Consider the following 23338-nt stretch of genomic DNA (forward strand, 5'->3'; position numbering starts at 1 on the left):
GCGCACAGACCTCCTCACCCCACTTCAGAGCCTTCCGGGTGTTTACTGGTAGTTGCTCTGCCTCGCTAACGTGGCCAGCTACGGGGTCTGGCTGTGGCCTGTCCTAGCATCTGACTGAGCCGCTCTCACCCTCGGCCTCCAGGCCAGCCTGCCCGGTCTCTGCAGGCCTGTGTGTCCACACCACCCCTCACTCCAGAGGGGCACGCTGCCCCCGGCCTGCCCTCCACCTCCCCCTTCAGCCCGCCTGCCTCTGCCCTGGTCAGGACTCCCCTGTGGCCTCTCTCTGCTCACACTGTCTCTCAGGCCACTCCCCAGCAAGATGTAGATTCTCAGAACTGTGATTTCACACTTGGAGGCTTTTCATTCAAGCTATGCTCACTGTTATTCCTTCAATTAGCAAAGTTTTTAAAACACAGTGTAAGTTCCCAGCAAAACTGAGGAGAAAGTCGAGAGACTGCTCCCCTATCCTGTGTGCCCCCCCACATCACACCCTGCCCCAGTGTCACTGTCCCCAGCCAGACGGGTCGGGTTATTTATTATAACCGATGACCCTGCATGAGGTCACCCTTGCTGTTGTGTGTTCTGTGGGGCTCAGCAAATGTCTGTGGCGTGTGTGCGCCGCTGGGGTGTCTTAGCAAAGAGCCCCAGGGTCCTCCATGCTCCCCCTGCGCCACTGAGTCGTGTTTGGTCACCATTAATCCCAGTAGCCTGAAGCTACGGTGCTTGGTAAATAATACATATTTTAAAAATTTTTGAATGAATAATTGAATTAATAATTTTTAAGATCTCACAGCCTGGTAAAATATTCACATTTTAATATGTAGTCTCATTCTATTTAAAAAAGCTCAAAGTGTCTGGGCTCCCAAGCAGAAAGAATAAGTAACTTTCAAAGGTATAAAAATCAGATTTCTCTTTTGCAACATTAAGTAACAGCAGAAAAGAGAGCTGTGTCTGTGCAGTACCCACTGAATGAGCAGTGTGAGCTGAGAGCAACTGAAGACACAGAAATAAATGAGTGCAGGAGCTGAGAAAAGAGCTGTGCTTTTGTAATCTAAGAGGAAATAAAAATCAAATAGAAGATAAACTAGCGGGAGGATTCCTCAATGACCCGTGTATGAGTGAATGAGGACAGAGAAGGGGTGTGCTCCCCGCTACCCGCCAGCCCCGACTGCAGCAAACATGGGCCAAGGCCCTGTAACTTCTTTTTTAAAAAAGATTTATTTTATTTACTTATGCATGCAAGAGATGGGGTGTAGGCCAGAGATACGGGGTGGTGAGAGGACTCACCAGAGACAGAGTGGGGAGCAGAACAGGAGGATCCACTGAAATCCACTGCAATCCACTGCTGAGGGGAGCAGCGAGGAGACAGGAGAGGTCTGCTGCACCATGTGGGTGGCTCCCTGCCCAGGGATCGAACTCGTGCTGCAGAGGCTGCGGATAGCTTCATAGTACTAAGACTAACTCCTTGAGCCTCCAGGGAGGCCCTATCATAATGATTTTAAATGAAAATGATTTTGAGATAGAAAATCCTAGTAATAAATCGAAATAATAAATAGGAAGAAGAGTTACAAATAATAAAAGAAGTATTGAAATATCAAGGAATAGTAGATTTTAAGTCATCGAGTACAAGAAGGGAGTTATCTAGAAAAGGATTCAAAAAAAGGGCTAAGTAGTGATTTGCCTCCTTCTTAAACAAGGGTAGAGGTTCAGAGGTTGCGTAAGCTCTTCCTTCGGAGGCTGATTGCAAGGGTCAGAGGGAAGATTCCAATGCCGGGCCTCTGGCTTTGAGCCAACAACAGCTGCTACATCTTGCACAGGACCTTGCATCTCCTGGACTCCTTTGTTGAAAATGAAAATTATTAAACACTATTTGAAAATCAATATGGCATTTTTTAATAAAAAAACAGAAAATAGGGGCCTCCCTGGTAGCGCAAGGGGTTGAGCACCATGCTGTGAAGCTGTCCACAGCCTCTGCAGCGTGAGTTTGATCCCCAGCCAGGGAGCTACCCACATGGTGCAGCAGACCTCTCCTGTCTCCCCGCTGCTCCCCTCAGCAGTGTGTTTCAGTCAGTCTGCCTGTTCTGCTCCCTGCTCTGTCTCTGGTGAATCCTCTCACCCCCCTGCACTTCTGGCCTGTACCCCAGCTCTTGATGCATAAATAAATAAATAAATAAATCTTTAAAAACAAACAAACAAAAAAACCCCATAAATATTATATAAATTTGGACCCTATAATTTTCTGGGATCCTATTTGGGGAAATTAGTCCAATGTGTGGAAAATGAAATACATAGTGATATTCATGGCAACTTTTTATTAAAAGAGTGAAAGTTGGAGGCCTCCCTGGTGGCACAAGGTGTTAAGCACCGCACTATGAAGCAATCCACAGCCTCTGCAGCATGAGTTCGATCCCCAGCTGGCCAGAGAGATACCCAGGTGGCGCAGCAGACCTCTCCTGTCTCACCCACTGCTCCCCTCAGCAGTGGATTTCAGTCATTCCTCCTGTTCTGCTCCCCACTCTGTCTCTGGTGAACCCTCTCACCCACACCCCTGCATCCCTGGTCTGTACCCCAGCTCTTGTATGCATAAATAAATAAATCTTAAAAAAAAAAAAAGGAGTGAAAGCTATGCAAATATTCCACCATAGAACCGTGGTTACGTAAGATGTAGCACACCAGCACGTGATAGCATGTTAGTTAAAAAATAGGAAAATACTTCTATGTCATGATACTGTTAGGGAATAAAAGTAGGATGGCAATGTAAAGATACACAATTGTATTATATATATATATATATATATATATATATATATATATATATATATAAAATAAATTTTCAGGAAGGGACAAACCCCAAAATAACAGGGAGATAATTCCAGTGTTGTGCATTTATATCTTTCATAAGGTTTCTAACCTCATTTCAAATGATCTTACAGAGAGTTCAGAGTTTATGGGTTGATAAATCTTTGGGGAAAGAAACTGCGTGAAGAAGTTTCACTTTTGGAAGATTGTTGTGTCTTGTGAACACTATATTTCCTCAGTCCCAATTTAAAGAAGCTCTATGCTAACCTCAAACTTTTGTTTTCCTGTTTTATCATCTCCCACATAAAGAAAGGCTAATAATTTTCACTTCACTGTGAAATAACAGCTTTTCCTATTCTTAATTTTTACAGGCGAGGAAGAGAAATAACGTGTGGATTTTTTAGATTTCCCTCTGGGTTTTAGCTGCTGCAGCTAGAATTTGTTTTTTCTCGTAATCAGTTCCTTAGGAAATATATTTTATCTTTTACTTAGGATGTTTAATTTTGTGCTGATTAGTCGGAACATTAAACATTCAATATTTAGAAGTCCGGAATGTATATTGAAATCTGTATTGTATAGAAATCTGTAATTGGTTTAATTTAATCACACTCAACTCCCTCAAAAAATATATTCAATTATTTTAAAATAATATAACCAATTAAAGAAAATTGAACAGAACCACAGAGCAGATATATCACTGTGTGTGTGTTATGCATCCGTGACTTCTCAGTCTATTTAGTAGCTTGAAATATCTTAGACTTCTGCATGTGAAATGTGCTGGGACGCCCAGCAACATAAGCTGTTCTCAGAAACAGGACTAATAGGGGCAGTGCTCGCCAAAGCAGAGTGTTAGAAGATCCAACTTAATCAGATTTCTGAAGTTCAGCCTCTCTGCTGTGTGTCAGTTCAAATCTGACAAAGAAGAGACAGGGATGAAAAGGAGGAATATGATTATCTTATTAGCTTTTCTAAAATATGTAAATCAGACACCTGTGTGGGTGTGCTGGCAGGGTTCAGTTGCGAAGAACTGAATTACTCTAACTAGTCCAAGTATGAAATATTTTGTTGTAACTATTCAATGATCTACAGAGTTAATGAGCTAAAAAAACAGTCCCAGGCGGCCTCTCAAGAATGACTATTCCAGGGACTCCCTGTTGGTGCAGGGGTTAAGTCTCAGCACTGTCAAGCTATCACCAGCCCCTGCAGCACAAGTTCGATCCCCAACCAGGAGCTACCCACACGGCACAGCAGACCTCTCCTGTCTCCTGCTGCTCCCCTCAGCAGTGTGTTTCAGTAGATCTGCCTGTTCTGCTCCCCACTCTGTCTCTGGTGGATCCTCTCACCCCCCGCACCTCTGGCCTACACCCCAGCTCTTGGATGCATAAATAAATAAATCTTTAAAAAAAAAAAGACTATTACAGTTAAACTCTGGGACCCAGCCACCAAGGAGAGGACCAGTGTCCTCCATGGGCACGCAGCCCCTCCAGGCACCCTCGCCGGCAGCCCCCTCAGCGTCCTGTGTCCTTTGGGGCCCTCAGCGTGGCCCTGTGCGGGAGGTCCGGGGCCTGGCAGGCGGACTTTACCCCTCCTACCAGCTGTGGAATCCCACTGCTGTGCAACCCCACTGCTGTGCAACTTGCACCCACAACCTCACACATGTGTCCTGTGCCTGCTTCCCGACTCCCGGTGCTGGGCACAGTCTGCCATCTCCAGAGGTCGCTTACAGGTGCAGCCACAAGGGGAGGAAACCTATTTTATCTGTTTTTATTGAGAGAACATTGGTTCACAATATTATATATGATTTTTTCCTTTTTTTTCTTTCTTTCTTTATTTTAATTTTGTATATATTTTTAGATCATTTTTCATTCTTCTACAATGTATGCATTTTCATCTTGGTTATAGTCCCCATACAATTCCCACTCCCCCTTTTTATTTTGACCCTACTCCCTCCTACCCCCCCATAGTGTGTCTCTGGTTTATAGTTGCTTGTTGATTTTGATTTTTACTTTATTATAATTAGTCTTTTTCCTGGTCCCTTAGTTAGGTTTTCTAAATTCCTGCTATGAGTGAGACCATCTGATATTTTTCTTTCTCTTTCTGGCTTATTTCGCTGAGCATGATCCCTTCCAGCTCCATCCATGTTGCTGCAAATTGCATGTGTTTATCTTTTTTGATGGCTGAGTAATATTCCATGGTGTATATGGACCCCATCTTCTTGATCCAGTCATCTATTTTTGGGCATTTGGGCTGTTTCCAAAGCTTAGCTATTGTAAACAGTGCTGCTATAAACATAGGGGTGCAGGTGCTCTTTGGAATGGATGTTTCCGTGTCCTTTGGGTAAATACCTAGGAGTGGAATTGCTGGTCCTATGGAAGCTCCATTTTTAGCAGAATGAGGAACCTTCTCTTCTCACTTTTACTTGCAAACGTCAGGCTCTTCCACCCACTGGGGACCCTCATGCATATGCATAGTCTGGACTTCCAGGGAGTGTGAGGGGGCGTGGGGTGTGTCTTTCCTCTCCTTCAGGATGGGAGACACCACGGGGGCAGGGGAGCTGGTGTTAGGCGCTATCAGGCTGCATCCCCTTGGCGACTCAGCATGCATGCACACCCTCTTCTGCATTCAGGATCCTCAGATGCCCCAACTAGCAAAGACGGGGTTGCCTACACAGGCACTGTATGCCTTACAGGAGTGGATGGACACCAGCCTTTCCCTCAGAGGCAGCGCCAAGGGACTTCCATGAGTCAGCCCCTCTGGATGAGAACTTCTCTGCTCCCCTGGTGCCTACGTTAGAAGTCACCCACACCCCCACACACTCATAGAGCCTCGGCAGGAAGGAAGGGGCTGTGTGACACTTACATCCAAACTAGCACAAGGGAGGCACTATGGCTGCTGCAGACCTCCTTCCGTCAGGCTGCAGTTGCCACTTGTAACTTCCTTTCTCCTCTGTTTCTTACCGTCACTGTCCTCGAGAGTCCTGGGGGGCCTTACATTTGGTGCAGTGACTCAAGGCTGTTTTTTCCCCCATAAGAGACAATGACTCCCTGTGGCCACAACTAGAAATGGCCAAAATATCCCAAGTCCCAAAACCTCCCCCCACGTGGCGGTGGGTGTGGGGCGGTGGATGCCTCGGAGGAGGTGGGATCCTCGCCTCAGGGTCGCAGTGTGGGGACCCGATGTGGCCTCCATTAGAAATAAAACAATAATGAGTCAAATAAAAAATAGAATAGAATAAAATTAACCTGTCGTGTGACCATTTGCTGACAGGTTGGTTACTGGAAAGACACGGACCCAGAGGACGCAGCGGAAACCGTCAAAACGAGGGGAAATGAGTCGTCCGTGGTCCTGACGGGCCTGGAGGGAAACACGCTGTACCACGTCACGGTCAGGGCGTACAACGGAGCCGGGTACGGGCCGCCCAGCAGCCAAGTGAGCGCCGCCACCGAGAAATCCCGTGAGTGGCCCGGGCTTTCTGTTTGTCTCACACACGAGGGAGGCAGCCCTCCCGTGTCCGAGCGCCGTCCTGAGAGCGGGCGGAAGGGGGCTCTGATCCCCGCCTTGCTGCGGTGCTCAGATCTGAATTCCGAAGGGGAGCTCAGGAGGCCGCATGCACCGGGAGGAAGACACGAGGCTAAGCGATGCTGACACGGGAGGAGATAAAAGGTTCAGGTTCAGCAGCTCAGCAGAGGAGCTATCAGAGTGACACTCCCGGAGCAAAACCCTCCTTATCTGACTCCAGCTGGAGGCCGGCCTGTGGCTCCGCCAGCTGCTGCACCCGGGGAGCTGAAACTGAGGCTTTCAGGGACGAAACGCCTAGAGGATGCCTCGTCAGCTCACCCCCTTTCCTGTGTCTCTTCTTCTTGGCAGCCCCCAGCCAAGCCCCTGGCAACCTCCGGTGGGAGCAGCAAGGCTCTCAGCTGTCTCTGGGCTGGGAACCTGTCCAGCCGCTGCTCAACGAGTCGGAAGTCCTGGGCTACAAGGTCAGTGCCTCCCCTGCAGAGACAGCCCCTGGGGAGCCCGTACGGCCAGTAAGACATGAGAAGGCTGGAGGCCAACCTGCTTGTCCCCATCACTCTCTCTCTCTTTTTTTTTTTTAAGATTTATTTATTTATGCATCCAAGAGCTGGGGTGCAGGCCAGAGGTGCAGGAGGGTGAGAGGACTCACCAGAGACAGAGTAGGGAACAGAACAGGCAGACTGACGAAATCCACTGCTGAGGGGAGCAGCGGGCGAGACAGGAGAGGTCTGCTGTGCCATGTGGGTAGCTCCCTGGCCAGGGATCAAACTCATGCTTCAGTGGCTGCAGACAGTGTCATAGTGCTGAGACTGAACCCCTTGTACCACCAGGGAAGCCCCCGTCCCTTTCTCCTCGTGTCTCAGAAACAGCCTGCCGTCCTGCAGCCGAAAACCAAGGCAGTCAAAGTTTTTCTCAACTGCACGAGGTACGGGGAGGTGAGAGGTGGGCAAAGCGAGAAAGACAGAAGTCAGCGTGGTGCAGCCTCCGCCACTTGAAGGACAGAGCGGAGTCGGGGTGTTCCTGCCCAGACAAACGGTGCTGGCAGATGGCAGAGGCCAGGCGACCGCGTGTGAGTAGAGCCTCTGTTAGCAAGGGAGCAGGAGGAGAAGGGTCGCAAGTCTGGAGGGAGCAGGCCCCGCCAGCGTAGATGCGCAGCCACATACGGCCTCCCCGCCAGTGCCAGCAGGAGACCTGGAACGTGGAAATGTTTCCATAGCTTGCTTGTGAAAGGCAGCTTTGTCTCCGATGTCAAAAAATACATATGAGTCTATGTATTGAGTTGGCTGAATTTCAAATTTTGTTCCGTAACGACAGATTCTATTTATTGTCTTAAACTCCATACGGTCATTAGTGGAATATTATTTATGGCAGCATTTAAAATATTTCAACGATAATATTTAGACAGAAAAGCATCATTTAGGCGGATCTTCAGCGATCAGAGGTGCTAACACAGCCCTTTGTATATAAAGTGCTAAAATTCTCTGAAGCTAAAAACTGGAAAAGTTATAATTGGAGTACATCTCTCAAGGTTACTCCCACTGAGACTATTTGAATACATGAATGGGAGCACTTTTTTTTTAAAAGATTTATTTATTTATGCATACAAGAGCTGGTGTACAGGCCAGAGATGCAGGGGTGAGATGCTGAGGGGAGCAGCGGGCGAGTCAGGAGAGGTCTGCTGTGCCATGTGGGTATCTCCCTGGCTGGGGATCGAACTCGTGCTGCAGAAGCTGTGGATAGCTTCATAGTGTGGTGCTTAACCCCTGCGCCACCAGGGAGGCCCCGAATGGGAGCACTTCTGACACGCAATGATCAGTGTGAGTCCCAGGCCCTCTGATCTGTCCTCATCTGCGGGGTGTGGAAGCTGACCTTCTGAGAACACAGAGGGGTCACCTCCCTGCCCTGAGTCAGTCCTCTTCCCCTGCACACTCCGCTGTCTCCCAACTGTGCTCCTCGGGCAACGCCCCTTCATGATTAGGGCTGGGCTCGCCCCAAATGGCGCCAGATCACCCAGTGGTCACTGGGGAGGCCAAGTAGGACCCAAGGAAGTTCAACCTGGAAGAACCATCAGGCCTTAGGTCCCCTCTCAGGTGAGCAGGGAAAAGCCACGTGACCAGAGACGGCCTGAGTTTGCCATGGTCCCGGGGCTCACAGCTGCCCCTTTGGTCACTGTCATGGCTCCTCCTCATAAGCACCCCCCTGACCCCCAGACTGTGCGGGGTTGACGGCAAAGACTCCGTCCCATCTGCTCTTCCCCTCATGTGTCTAGAAGAAATGAGTGAGCTCCTAGGCCCCGTGGGTCCCTCCAGGTCATCCACGTCGCACAGGCCCCAGCACGGCCATCAGACCTCACCTCAGATCCCGGCCTGAGCAAGTGGCTTGGCCTGTCTGGGTTTCATTCCTTTGACTTCAAAGATGTCAAAAGCACCCACAGCCGCACCTGCCCTCCGGGATGACGCTAAGGACTACATCCCTTGTGTGAGCTGTGTGGCGTAGAAGGTGCCCGCTGGGTGTTGCCGGGAGAGCGAGCACTGCCCGGGCTGTAGAACACGGTCACGGAAGGGACTGGCCTGTCAGCGCCGCCGGCCGGCCGCCTGGTGGACCCAGCGCCCCGGAGCCCCCGCCCGCAAGGAGGGACAGGCCGGCCCGTCCGAGCTGCATGGTGACGCGGAGGCAAAGGTTGACAGGGGGTTTCTCCTTGCTCCGGGGTGGCTGTGCCCCCTCCTGCCCCTGAGCAGGGAGAGCTGGGCCTCTCCAGACCGTGCCTCGGAGAGTAACAGCACCAGGCTCAGTGTTTCTGTCGAGGGTCGCCGGGCTAAGCCGCTACTTTGCGTTTTGCAAGCAGCATTGGACAACAGTCTCGCCACACCGGGGCCGGTTCCTCCGCGCCCGGAGGCAGCTGTCCCCGCGGCCGCCCGTCTCACCGTGCAGACGCTCGGAGGAGGCCTCGGCCTCCTAACTGCCCATCAGCCTCTCCGGCATGTCTTGACAACTCTTTAACCTCTCCAGTTTCTCATCCACCTTTTCGAATCAGAATTTTAAAATGAGCCCGAAGTCACTCCAGCACCTATGACCAACCATCAGCTGAATAGACCTTTTCTCTCGGTCTCCCCACTTCGCGACTCAACGCAGCTCCTCTCCCTGGATGTGTTGGTCAAAGTCGCACGTCATGGCCGACTCCTCTGCTAACATCCACCGATATTTTTCCTTCCTTTATCTCTCGCGCCTGAATCTCAACTGATCCACAATTTTTTCTTCAAGTCTAGATTTTACAGCAGCATTAGAGATGCGTTGCCGGCTGCATTTTTCTTTGTCACAGAATTGTAATTTATTGAACGATAATAACAATGTCCTCTAAAATAGTCACTCCCCTGCCAGTCCTCACCGATTTACATACTTTCCCGTTGCCATAAATTTGGTTTCTAATTACCTCACGTGGATGACCAGAATCCCAATGAATGGCACAGCTGCCGTCAAACAAGAAGCTTGAACTCCGTCACGATTGTCACGTTTTAAGCCGAAAGAACCTGCTCTAGGCATCCTGCAAGTCCCCCAAATCATGACGCGGTGCACACCCGCCACAGCTCCCGCCACAGCACCTGCCACAGCACACACCACCACGCGTCATCGCAGTTTGCCCGGTAGCGAGACGAGGCCTGAAACCCCTGGTCTTGTTGCCTAATGAACAACAAATATTCATCACTCTTCACTTACATTGAGGCTCTCCCCTCCTGTCCTATAAAAATTTCCGGGTAGAATGATTGCACATTATGGTTCTATCGAGAAGTTCCCGCCTTCCCAAGACCCCGAAGTGATGTAAGTGTGTGAAGTCACAGGAAGACAAAGATCTCGCCAGCACGCAGGGGGGAGGCGTGAGCTCAGGCTTTGATACATGAAAATACTGGTTTTGTAAAGTTCCTTTTTCTTGTCGTAGGCTAGTTCAGGCTCAGAATACATTTCTATAAGAAAAAAGGATGATAAATTTTAGTCTTGCTCCCCAAAACGGTTCATCTTTCGCGAGGCGACGGGAATGCTGACCAGACCGTAGACAGCGCTGGCTACCTGAGAGGCCTTCTCGTGACGCTCGCCAGGCTCGGCGGACCTGCAGCTTGGGCAATTCTCTCTCATTCTCCTAACATGCCCGTGACACGGGTGTTGTTATAGCTCCTCTGCAGCAGGGGGACCTGGAGCTTTAGAGAGTGAGTAGCGTTTCAAATGTGCCACGCAGGAAGGTGTAGGAAATTATATTTTGTAGGAGACTGTTTTGAATCCAGATCTCTATGACTGCAAATCCGTCCCTCTTCCCATTATGCCAAGCAATCATATCCTGATCCCAACGACTGTGGAAAGCAGCGAAACTTAGTAAAAAGGTGTTTAAAATGTCTTAACTACTGCAACTTGACCATTGCACAAAAACAGGTTTGTTGGAGGCAAATGACTAGGAACAGCACAGCTATGTTCAACAGCTCTATCCCAGAACACTCACCTCATGATGTCTACCCTCTCCCTCTCGAGCGCCATAGTCTTGCAGAAATCACATCGCCTTTATACCCGTAGCTTTCTGATATGTAAATACAGGATAATTCCCTGCCCTGTGTGTCGTTCCCAAATTCTGCCGTGAGTATTCATGGCTAATGCCCTGAACAGATGACAACAAGCCTTCACTTGCCACCCTATTGTATCCAAATTCCAGCTCACCAAAAAGTAACCACAAAAGCACAAATAAATAAAATTTTAATAAAATTTTAACTCTTCAGCCATTCCCTACATCATTAAGGTTTTATCATTGAGATATTTAACCCATTTTCTCTCCCTCCTTTCAAGCAACTTTAGATGACAGCTTTGAGTCCTCCCGCGGGATCCTGTTCTTCCCCTAATCAGGACGAGGAACCTGCAACGACCAGCCCCCTCACGACCTGTTTCTCTAGCCCCAGTCCTCACTCTTCCCACATGTCTCCTCTCCATCCCGTACCTTCATGCTGCTGTGTCTTACTGCTTACATGCATGTTGTTTTTTTTTTTAATCTCTCTGCTTGGAATTCTCCTGCTCCCCTTTCTCAACGGGTGAACTCTCAGGTCATATTTAAGCACTTAGCTCAGAGATCACCTCCTCTGAAAACCCCCCCCTAAGCCGCAGACAACATTAAGCTCTGCTTGGGGCTCCGGTCACGCTGAAGGTAGACGGCCACGGCAGACACACGTCGCAGCTGCTTGAGGAGCTGTCTAGGCTGTAAGTTCTCTGGGCTTAGCTTCGCTTCTGACAGTCGAGGCAGTCAGTCCACACGTGTAACCCTCCAGTCAGGAGCAAGTATTTCAACCTCTGTTATTATCCCCAGGTGTTCTACAGGCAAGAGGGTCACAGCAGCAGTCAAGTCATTGAAACTCAGAAACCTCAGGCAGTGGTTCCCCTCCCTGAAGCCGGCGTCTACATCATCGAGGTTCGGGCGTACAGTGAAGGGGGCGATGGGACCGCGAGTTCCCAAATCAGGGTACCATCTTACTCAGGTGAGTTTTGACGTCGTCCGCTTAATTAGATATCAGCAACATCAAGGTGTGTGAGCTTCCGCCCAGTCAGCATGATGGATGGCAAGGTCTGGAGACTCTTAAGGGTCTTTTTCTCACTCTGATTTCCAGATCGTCTCCCGGACGCGACACTTGGTAGTCTGCCCACAGTGGTGGAATCTCTACAAACCTATAAAGGACTTGAGGTTTTCATTAAAGTGTCCTTATTTTTGAAATTCTCTTGCCGCGGCTGGTGTCGTGTGGTGCCTGGCTGGTCATCTGTGCTTTGCAATGTGGTTTTCAACTGATAGTGCGCTAGATTAACACACCTACTTCTCAGCCTTCTGGATCGCCTTTGTTGTTAGATCATCCAGAACGGGGGCGGGAAAGTTTAAAGGGCATGCTCTTTTTAAAAAAAGATTTATTTTTATTTATTTATGCATACAAGAAGCAGGGTACAGGCCAGAGGTACAGGGGGTAAGAGGACTCACCAGAGACAGAGTGGGGAGCAGAACAGGCAGATCTACTGAAATCCACTGCTGAGGGGAGCAGCGGGGAGACAGGAGAGGTCTGCTGCGCCATGTGGGTAGCTCCCTGGCCGGGGCTTGAACTCATGCTGCAGTGGCTGCCCGTAGCTTCATAGTGCTGCAACGTAACCCCTTGGCCACCAGGGGGGCCCTGATAGGTATGCTCTTTATAATTAAAATTTGATCATTTTTATTGACTTCAGAATAAATTGTAAGTCTGTATTATCACTCTTTTCTTTGTTTTTGTCGTATCCAGCTCTGTTGCTATCTCACTGACATAATGTCATGTAATCTAAGAGTCTTGGTTTGCACACTTACCTGCTGCAAAAGTGATTAGCTCCATCGTGTTAGCTGCCACCTCCTTTGTGTCACATAACTGCTCTTCTTTTTTGTGGCGAGGGTGTTCAAAATCTACTGTCTTAGCGACTTTCAAGCATATCCTGCAGTGTGATTAACTTAATCACCACGCTTTGCATTAGAGCTCAGACTTATGCAAGCATCTTTGCTATTAGCAATATTAATAACTTTTAGCTTTCAATGTGTCCTTACTGTGTCAGGCACCACCGTAAGCTATTTATATATGTCATCTCATTTAGTCTTAGTATCTACCTTAGGAGGTGGCTGGTATTATTCCTGTTTCACAGAGAAAATGTCTTTGATTTGCCTAAGATCACACTATTACTAAGTGTATTAACCCAGAATTAAATCCAGGCTGGCTTGTCTCCAAGACCAGGGATCTTCATCACAGCCATCATTACCACACAGCAAGGGAAAACTCATTAAAAGAAGGGAGGTTTTTCAAATTTATTTATTTTAAAGATTTTTTTATTTACTTATGCATTAAAAAACTGGGGTACAGGCCAGAGGTGCGGGGGAAAGAGGATTCACCAGAGACAGAGTAGGGAGCAGAACAGATGGGTCCACTGAAATACACTGCTGAGGGGAGCAGCAGGAAGACAGGAGAGGTCTGCTGTACCCTGTGGGTAGCTCCCTGGCTGGGGATTGAACCCAGGATGCAGTGGCTGGTGATGGCTTGATAGCACTGATACTTAACCCCAGCACCACCAGGGAGGCCCAGATTTTACAAATTTAGAAGAAAATAACCATTTCAGTGAGGTATCCAAAAAGGAAGCTGACATTTAATTAACATGCAAATAGCTCATTAAAAAGTATTTAGGCAACTTTCATTAAAACCTTGTGTAAAAAAATGTTTAATGTGCTTGGAGTTAGTGGGTGATCCTGAGCATGATGTACTGAGCAGCCCGCCCCCCAACCCCCGCGGCACAACTGTCAGCCCTTGGGGGAGAGCCCGGCGAGGTCCTGCACCCCTATGCGGGCTCTCTCGTATCCAGCTGCTTATCAACTTGAGTTAATATCAGAGGCATTGCTTATGGATTACTGTGATGCCGCAAAGTGACACAGAAGACAAATACAGTGGAAAAAAATAGTAAGATGACTGAAAGTTTGAGGGAAAGCTATAATACTTGAGACGGAAATTCTTACATAAAAATACAGGATGAAATAAAGGACATTATTGGGACAGTTCATAAAATTTGAATAATGTCTGTGGAGTAGGCAATATGATATCAACACACATTTCCTGTTTTTAACAGTTGCTCTTTGGTTATATAAGAAAATGTCATATTTTTAGCATTAAAGCATTTAGCGGTAAAGGTACATGATGTCTGCAACTTACTGGCTCAGGAAAATGTATATATATTTTTATAGGAAGAATAATAAAGCAAGAATGATAAAATGTAAACACGTAAGGAATCTGGGCAATTCTTTGTTTTATTCATACAACTTTTTGGTACATAAAAAATCAATTTCAAAAAGAAAAGTTGGAAATTAAAGAGAAACCTAAGATTCAGGAAATCTTTTTCAAAAATTCAGGTGAAAAATCTTAAGAATTTAAAAGCATCATGGACACACAAACACTCACCACATGTATGATTCATCTATAAAAGTAGAGTTCCAAGAAGGACAATAATGTCCCCATACTGATTGTTTCACAATCTCCCTCTTTTGATGTGGCTATTAAATGTTCAAAGGACCAAGAAAGGCCAAAGATTATTTCTGGAAACAGAAAAGATGGCAGCCCTCCTCTTTCCTCGCTTCATAAGACCCAGATTTATAATAACAGCATGTGGCATATTTCCTGAGCACTCATCAGTTTCCACATGCTATTTTATCCTTCTGGAAACCTTGGTGATTCTCTGACGCTGCACGGTCCCCTTCTCTCTGACCCTTTTACTCTAAAAGACCATCTAAATTAACATCAGCCCCAAGCTCGGGAGTCGTACTCAGACAGACATTGATTCTCCCGTTGATACTTTAATTAACTCGAAACTTCTATTCCATGAGGAAAAACATCATGTTTGGTTCTAGGTAGAACTCAGGGGCCAGAGCCACCCATTTTCTGAGTTTCGATAAAGTGAAATCACATCGACCCTCTTAGAGTAACAACTGGTTTCATCCTTATCATTTCCCAAGAACTAAAAGCTGCAAATTTGAATGGCTGCCTGGAGTGAAGCACCGAGTTAATTTTACAGCTGGGATTAGAACTCGCTGTTTTGTTCCACCAACACCGCAGCCTTTGCTTTTTGAATTCTATGTGCAATGTGGGACATGGCCCTACTTACCGTTTTGAAAGTGAGATGTGTTTGTAAAGTTTCACGTGAGTAGATTCGACCCAGACGCCGTCACTCTCAGTTAAGTAGAAAGGACGCGCCTGCAGCTTTACTCACAGAGCTCGTGCGTCCCCCGGCAAGGCTTCCCGCCATGCCTTCCTCTTGCTGCTGGCCATGGTTTTATTAGTTTCATTAGGTTTTATTAGTGCTTTTGCTGTAAAACTTTTTTGTGTGTGTATGTGTGTGTTACCAAACTAATTCTTCAGTTCTTTTTTTTTTTAATCTTAAAGATTTATTTTTATTTATGCAAACAAGAGCTGGGGTGTAGGCCAGAGGTGTGGGGGGGTGAGAGGATCCACCAGAGACAGAGTGGGGAGCAGAACAGGTGGATCGACTGAAACATACTGCTGAGGGGAGCAGCGGGGAGACAGGAGAGGTCTGCTGTGCCCTGTGGGTCAGCTCCCTGGCCAGGGATCGAACTCAGGCTTCAGTGGCTGCTGATAGCTTGATAGTGCTGTGTCTTTAACCCTTTGTGCCACCAGAGAGGCCCCCAATTCTTCAGCTCTTAAGTGGGCATCTGGAAAATAAATTTTGACACTGTTTTTGCAACAAAAAAATCATACTCAGAATCCTGTTATACTCAGTCTGGCCAGAGAAAATAAGAGAAGAATGATTGTAAACATTGGGTGATGATTTTATTATCCATGTATCATTATGGTGTGAACAAAGGCAAATCATTGTTGAAGAGAGACACAATACATAGCCCCTGTCTCTGACATTAATACAAGGCCTGTAATCTCTTTAAGCCCCAGATGCTCATCTGCGACAGGGGAAGAAATAGTGGCACTTACCACTTAGGAATGTCGTGAGGGTCAACAAGATGAGATGTGTCAAGGTCGTAGTATGACGTAACATGGCATGCAGTAAACATCCACTAAATATCAGGCATGTTGCTGCTCCGGAAGACTCCTGGCATGAGGAATTATGCCGGAAGTTACCTAAGGGTAGGGCTGTTTGTGGTTATATAGAGTTATCAAGCTACGTCAGCCTAATCAATATAATCAGTCAGCTTAATCAAGAAAGGATGTAATACGTGAGCTACACACAATGTGTTGGTCTCCAGAAGCAAGACTGAGCATAGCAAGGGCGGTGAAAGGAGGCGCTCCTTTGCAAAATGGGTGTGAGAACCTAGAATTGAAGCCCACTCAACTGAGCAGTCAAACCAATCAAGGACCCTGAAGTAAATTAGAGAAATAGAATATTTTATTAGTAGTAAACGTTTAAAATGACTGAAGTAAAGTGTCAATTCTCATCACCACAAACTTTTGTGAATTATTTGTGCTCAATTTCCTGAACTATGTACCATGGAAATTCTTTTATTTCTCACCCTCGGAAATCGGGATGTTTTCCATCACGCAGCCTTGGTGAGAATTCCTCTGACCGTCCTGATCAGATGTGTTTGTGACACGTGGTGTCTCCTTTTTGACATCACATTCCATATACTCTTGTGCCCTCCGGATAACTTTCGGACACCGCAGAGAACGTCTTGTTGCCTAAACGTGAGGGTCACCGTCATCAGAAACAGAGCCAGGATGTCACTCATGGTCTTCCAGACCTAAATAACCTCCCAGCTCAAACAGATCATTTGCTCCATTTGCTGTTTCTCTTTCCTCACAGGTGGGAAAATCACGAGTGCCCAGTCGTCCCTCCACAGCCTCTCCACGTCCTCCTCTTCAGTGACGCTGCTCTTGGCTCTGGTGATCCCTTCCACCTCGTGGTGAAAACGCAGACTTCATTTGCTTTTCTTTGCTTTAGCTTGATAACAGCAGTGGATAGCGTGTAGTGTCCGTGGAGTTCCAGGACTGAGATGGGTTTTGAAAACTTGTGACGGCCCAGGGCGCGCTCACAGGAGGTCAGCGGGACTCGACTTACCCACCAGGTTTCCCTTTGATTTTTGTAAAAGGAGAAGACACTTCTCGTTCGAATAAAAATATGCAGATTGTATGTAATGCAATTTTGTAAGCACTTGTAATTTCTGTCAAACGTATTCTTTTTCAATATGTTGGTACTTGATACGATGGCCGATGACTCCGCGGGCGCGCCCATTCGTTAGTTAAGGAACTGGTCCTCGCAGATCCGACAAAATACAAAACTGAGAATGAAAAGTCTTCTTAAGGCTCCGAGTCTAGTGTTTCTCATTTGCCTTTCAGCTGACAATTCCAACTGACCGACCAGCAGGAGATAGGAAAAAAAGACATCAGTTGTGTGGTCTGCTGTCGGATAAGTACACAAATTGTCATCACACCGTATGGTACGATTGCATAGTGAAGTAGCAGGATCTGTCAGGATCCTATTCTGTGTGCTCCCCTGATCCAAGGTACTAGAGGGGGTGCTAAGCTATTGACTTGTGTGCACGGTGAATAGAAGGTGAGCCCAAGTGAGTTTAAGTCTGTTGTTTCTTCATCAAGTATGCTTATCCAGCTGCAGATACAGTAAATGTGTATTTTCAATAGTAAAAGAGAGTTAACCGTCAGAAAAATATAATCACTAAAAAATGGAGATTCTGACCTGCTGTCTAGGGTGCTAACTTGACAATTAAATAAATATAGGACCCAGCTTTCCCTTCCCCACCCACAGCCAACACAGATGTCAAAGATCCGGTTTTTGTCCTAATTGCAAATAATGATGCATAGATAGTCTGGGGGTGAAACTGGCTCAAGCATAACAAATAAATTTGGAATCTTGAGCGGCCCCATGTATCACATACCACTTACAAAATCTTACCAAGGATTAAAATAAAGAGGACCTGTTGGGTAAATTGGTAGTTTTTTAATTAAGCTGTGGGAACATGACCTCAGTGCTGGACCCGGCTGGTCTAACACTGCATCCTGCTTGGGAAGTAGCCACGTTGGCCGTGGCGAGGAGCCAATTTGAACCTGAGACAGCTGTTGGAAAGTCAGATGCAAGACTGCTCTGTGATGCTATTTGACAGCAGACCTAGCAAACATGAGAACGTGTCAAAGGTCAAATGACTCCCAAGAAGATGCCTGAAGGGACAGTCATTGCAGTCGCATGCCCCCAAAGCTGGCTACGCCTCGGTTGGGCAGGGGACATTAGCATGGGAACAAAAAGTAGCTTTGTGTCTTTTATAAAATCTAAACCTGTGGATTCTACTTGCTTTTGTAACAACAAGGAAAATGAGGTAAAATGGAGCTCAAACGGTGGGCTCTGGAGGTTAATCCCTATAGAACAGGAGGACAGAGTGGAGTTGCTCTTTGGACATCATGAAGACTGGTTTCAGAGACATGGTACAGCTATTTTTGTTGGCTACTCATTCTTTGTGGGGAGGGGGAAATAAGCAACTAGTGAGTTAACAGATTATTAGAGAAACCTCTGCAGAGTGAATACCGAGCCTCTGGAAAATAATGCCCGTGGGGCCTTCCTCAGCACCTCTAAGCGGGAGAAGCTGGGCAGCAGACTGACTGGCAGACAAAACTGATTTCTCCTGAGTATCATGTAGCCTGCAGGAGCACATCGTGCCTCTGGCAGAAATGCTGCAAGGGTATTAAAAAATGGGCAATAATTTTTATTTCAAATTAGGCGACTCAAACCACTTTCTTAATTTTCCATGGTATTTTATACTAGACTTAGTGAAGCAAACCAACTAGACTTACGAATCAAATTATTACTGATACTCTTAGAAAACAAATCCCAATAAAATAGATGGCAAATTCTAATTAACCAACACTTCGCACTAGCTGATGGAGGGGACGTATCTGACAGAGCAGTTACGGCATGTCTGAGGCTGTATCCTACGGGAAGCCAAGATACGGGGTGTTTTTATTTAACATGCACAGAATATGTATTTTGCATCACAACCCTATTTAAAAAAAAACAGGTTTTCAATGTTTATGTACTTCTGTATTACATACTTGTTACTTTACAGAAAGCTGAACAGCATTCCTGATCAAGGGACATCATTTTTCAGCTGCAGTACTGAGAGAGCTTTTTTCTGGATGGGATAGTGACTGCACAGTCTTAAATCATTAAAGAGACTGTATTTTTGTATAATGTCAATTGCTCTATGAAGAACAAAACACTCCTCATAATTAAAACTTTCATGAAAGTGAATGTTTTGCATACCCCACTGAAGGTACTGTGGACCCCATGTCAAATCATTAAATATATTGTATACAATCTGTATATATACTATATATAATGGGATATACCATGTGAAGGCACAGTCAGATAATAGTTCTGTGTACTGTTCTTGTAACATTAGATCTTTTTAATAAATAATTCTCTTTTTATTGACTTTTATCTTCTGTCCTGTCAACTACATGGGTGACATTATTTCACACGGACCGCAGCATGTTAATGAGTAGGGTAGTTTTCGTGCTAGAAATAGCATCGTGGTAGGGCTCTCCATGTGGCTAAGATTTTAGGTTCAACAATCTGTCAATGTCCATGCTAGCCCCAATGTGGAAACTCAAAACTATGTGAAAGAATAAAGCAAGCAAAGCAGCAAGTGCAAATGGGGTGCATTGAACATTAGATCCATGATTTATTTCTTTTCAGGAAAGGGGCCTCCTGAGTAAATCACATGTCTATGATGGTACGATCTTGTACACAGAGTCGCTCACTTTCTCTGCTCCCCTAGCGCCGATGCATGTCTGTATCAACAGCCGCGTGGAGTTACGCTGCTTTGTTTCTGAATGTTCGGCCTACACTGTCTAGGCTGTGAAATTCTTTAAGAGAGAGGATCCATATGAGTCTTTGGATCTTTCTGACCTGTGCTGACCACAGTATGTAGCAATTATCAAGTGAGCAATTCTTTACATTTCATTTAATGCTGTCCTTTAAAATTCTCTTTAGAGTGGGTTCCCAGAGCACAGTTATTTATCCAAATTGCCTGGGAACACAAGCAAACTGTTTCTTTATTCCATAGTTTTGACTTTAGAACTATCTACATGGTTTGCATTAATTTAAAATTTAAACCTAAAGGAAAAAGCAAAGCAAACTCTAAACACTGAAATAAATGGAAAATAAGTAACCTAACTGTGTATCAACCAGATTGATAAAGTTTTCTTTATTGGAAAATTATAACCACATGGATAAGTCTTTCAAGTCAGTAGTTTTAAAATACATACCTAATGAAACTTACATTACCAAGGACAAAGCACACATATAGCCCCAAAATGTTCTTAAGCTGCATTCATTAGGCTTCTGCTTAGTCATATAACTGGTAGAACATTTTTAAACCAGCCAATATATAAATGTTAAAAGTCTTAAAAATATAAATTGTCAATATTAAAGATATGCATATGTAAATTTTTAACTTAAATATATCCCTTAATCTTTGATTTAGAAATATCAGTATGAAATCATAATTTATTTAAACTCTTTCCTTAAAATTACCTGTTTTTTAGCTCTGTTCACTGGAAAGATCTAGAAGAACAATGAACACCCCTACTGGACAATTAATACAAGTTATGTATTTAGACGTGCAAATTGTGGTCTTCAGATTCCATTTACCACTGAAAGAAATCAGGACTCTCTTGGAGAGATGGCTGATTTAAGGTCTCAGGTAGGAGACGGACAAGGTGAGCCTGGAACTTCTTACTGTACCTATTAAAAACAGCATGGTCATGACAAAGTCCAACAGACATCTCACACTAGCAAAGGTGAGATAACTTCAACTCAAAAAAAAAAAAAAAATGGTAGCCATAGATTAAAACAATGCATGGTTTCATCCGAATCCACACAAATCGATGGATTTCTTTGCAGTTGCAAAATTCATCATCCAGAATAATGTTTTAAAAACATAAAAAGGGACAGAATTAAATATCCTGCCTTTCCTATAAGGAGGGTGTGTCAGGAAAATCAAATTGTTGATGAAGACTAGCACCACTTTATTAAAAAAATCACAACTTATAAATGCAAAAGGAAAAAATGAAAATAATAAATATTTACTCAGGCAACAACTAGCAGTAGAAGTTAAGACCATTAAGTAAAACGCTGATGAAAAACATTTCAGTAAAAATGTCAGACTGCCCCCATCTTGAACCCACTGATTTTAAACCCCTGAGAGAGACACACAGACATTGAGTCCGCCCTGATCATAGAAGTGGGTGTACACAGCACTTCCTCCCTATCATTCTTGCTTTAAAAGTTTTTATCATGAGCCTGAATTTATTAAAACTCTACGACTAACTACCATTGAGCAGAAAATGTTGGGTAGTAGAAGAATTTAAAACCACTGGAAGGAATGAGTGAAATCCCAAGTATAGGGGATCCCGTGGACAAGACTCAGGTCTTCCCAAATGTCTGCAGATTCAAGGTGAGGAAGGGAACAGTGATCCTAAAGTACACTGAGGAGCAGTATCAGCAGAGTGTGATGTGTGGACAGTGTTAGGATCCTGATCCAGGCAAACCAACTGTAAAGAAAATACACATGAGACCATGTGGAAATTTTAATGTGGGTTGGCTATTAGAAAGACATCCAAAGATGAAAGAGGGGTTGAAATGGTAACAATACTAACCCTTATTTTTTTTAATCATTGTCATTTAGAGATTCATACTAAAAAAAAAGTGATATCTGGAATTTGCCTTAAAATATTAAAATAACATTCGAGGAGTAGAATATATGAGACAAAAGTAGGAGATAATTTTCATTGAAACCTAATGATGGGTGAGTAAATATTTATTATCCTATGCTCAACATTGACATAAGTTTAAGTTTAATATTTTCTATAATAAAAGCTTGGAAAGACCTATTTTAGATTCCTTGGCAGAAATAATTACCCATAAAATACTTTAAACAGGGATCATAGATATATTTCTAGGTCTTGATCTATATTACTTATAATGAAATACCAGATAATTTTCTCTTAACATAACATTTAAGAGAAAGGGGAAATCTAAGCCTTTTAGGAAAAGTAAAACCTGTACCAAATCAACCTATTTTAATTTCCTATGCTTTTAAAAAAAAACTTTTGTTTTCAGGGGAAAAAATGTAGCATACCACAATTATAACAAGACACATGTGTTCCCCTCTGAATCCAGCCTTCATCCAGTAGCAATAATACTGAGTCTGATTTTTATAAAATGCATATTGCTAGTGAATCAGAAATACGCAGGAATAAATTTTTGCAGTGAACAATATTAAATGGATCAAAATGAAACTCACTAAATAGCTGGTTGTTCCCACCTTAAAATTGAACTGCAGTTTTAATAAGCAAATTAAGCCTCACTTACATTGCCTCGCCAACGTGACAGGAAACTAGAGCTTTCTTCCTGACCTGACTGTCAGAGGCCCTGTAGTAAGAGAGGTAGCCCCCCACTGTCAGCAGCAGGTGTTCAGTGGCAGCTTCACAAATGTTCTCAGATGACAGATTTCCTATCGCTATTGCTTCATTTATTCTCTAATTTTGAATCAAATCCATAACAGTTACCAGAAAAATCCTACATCTGGCCAAGCATCTGGACCCCTCATCAGTCATCTCTCTGGCATATTACCTATTAACTTCTAACAAGAACCAACTTAAGAGAACATCACCACCATACTTCAGAAATAATCCAGTAGTCGACATTCCCTGTGTGATGGAAACTTGCTCACCACATCCATTTCTTCCTCTCCCCAGGAAGACAGCTAGATGACTTTTCTCAGCCTCTCTTTATCTTGGGTAAGGACAATAATGGCAGTCTAGTTAATAGAGCATGATAAAAGTAATGTCTGCAGTAGCCTGACTCACAGCCTAAGGTTTACTTTCTAAGACTGATCTTCTTGCTAAAAGGTGGATCTTTTCAGATTGAAGGAATAAATCTCCCTTTTTAAAACTGTGTTTTAAAAGTATCATTACCTCCTGTGCAAGCATATGGTATGCACTTCCCCAGCAAAATTGACCTCACCTGTCCCCCAGGATGCTTGCTCCATGTCAGCTGCCAGTCAGCTGACTAACTCCCTGCAGATCCACTCAGGTCCACTGCATGGAACCAGGGGTACCTTAATCTGGAGCCCCAAGTGTGTCCCTTTGGCTGCCGCTCTCCAAGCCAGCCCAACAAAGCATACCTCTATGCCTTGTGAGGTTCTGGTCCCTCTCACTATTTCTGTATGCAGATGAAGTAACAGTGCAGGGGATGTGATCTGTTTTCTCAATGAGCTCTTAAGAGTACCGGATGGTGCAGAACAGAAGTGCAAAAAGCTAATTCCTGGGAGATGGAGTCTGACCAATAGAAAACAAGAGCCATATGGGGCCAGATAGATAAACTCACTCCCCTCTTTCCTTTCCTATAGATGTTCCAAAGCTTGATTGTTTTATATAGTCTATCTAGAGATATTCCACATAGCCAGAGACGTATGTTT

The 23338-nt window shown here is 45.0% G+C and overlaps 1 protein-coding gene across 3 annotated transcripts in view; it reads left to right on the forward strand.

Annotated features, from left to right (window-relative positions):
- Positions 1 to 16754, forward strand: part of CNTN5 (contactin 5) — a gene marked incomplete at both ends in the record, with an annotated part of 519573 nt that extends 502819 nt beyond the window's left edge. For all 3 annotated transcript variants that reach the window (XM_084251216.1, XM_084251217.1, XM_084251218.1), the window contains 4 exons: positions 6067 to 6253; positions 6667 to 6779; positions 11651 to 11819; positions 16651 to 16754. In XM_084251216.1, coding sequence (XP_084107342.1) covers positions 6067 to 6253; positions 6667 to 6779; positions 11651 to 11819; positions 16651 to 16754 — 573 coding nt within the window. The remainder of the gene's footprint in view (positions 1 to 6066; positions 6254 to 6666; positions 6780 to 11650; positions 11820 to 16650) is intronic.
- Between the last annotated feature and the right edge of the window lie 6584 nt (positions 16755 to 23338).

Source organism: Talpa europaea (assembly GCF_964194135.1).
Source record: "Talpa europaea genome assembly, chromosome: 12".
In the NCBI taxonomy this organism is placed as follows: Eukaryota; Metazoa; Chordata; class Mammalia; order Eulipotyphla; family Talpidae; genus Talpa; species Talpa europaea.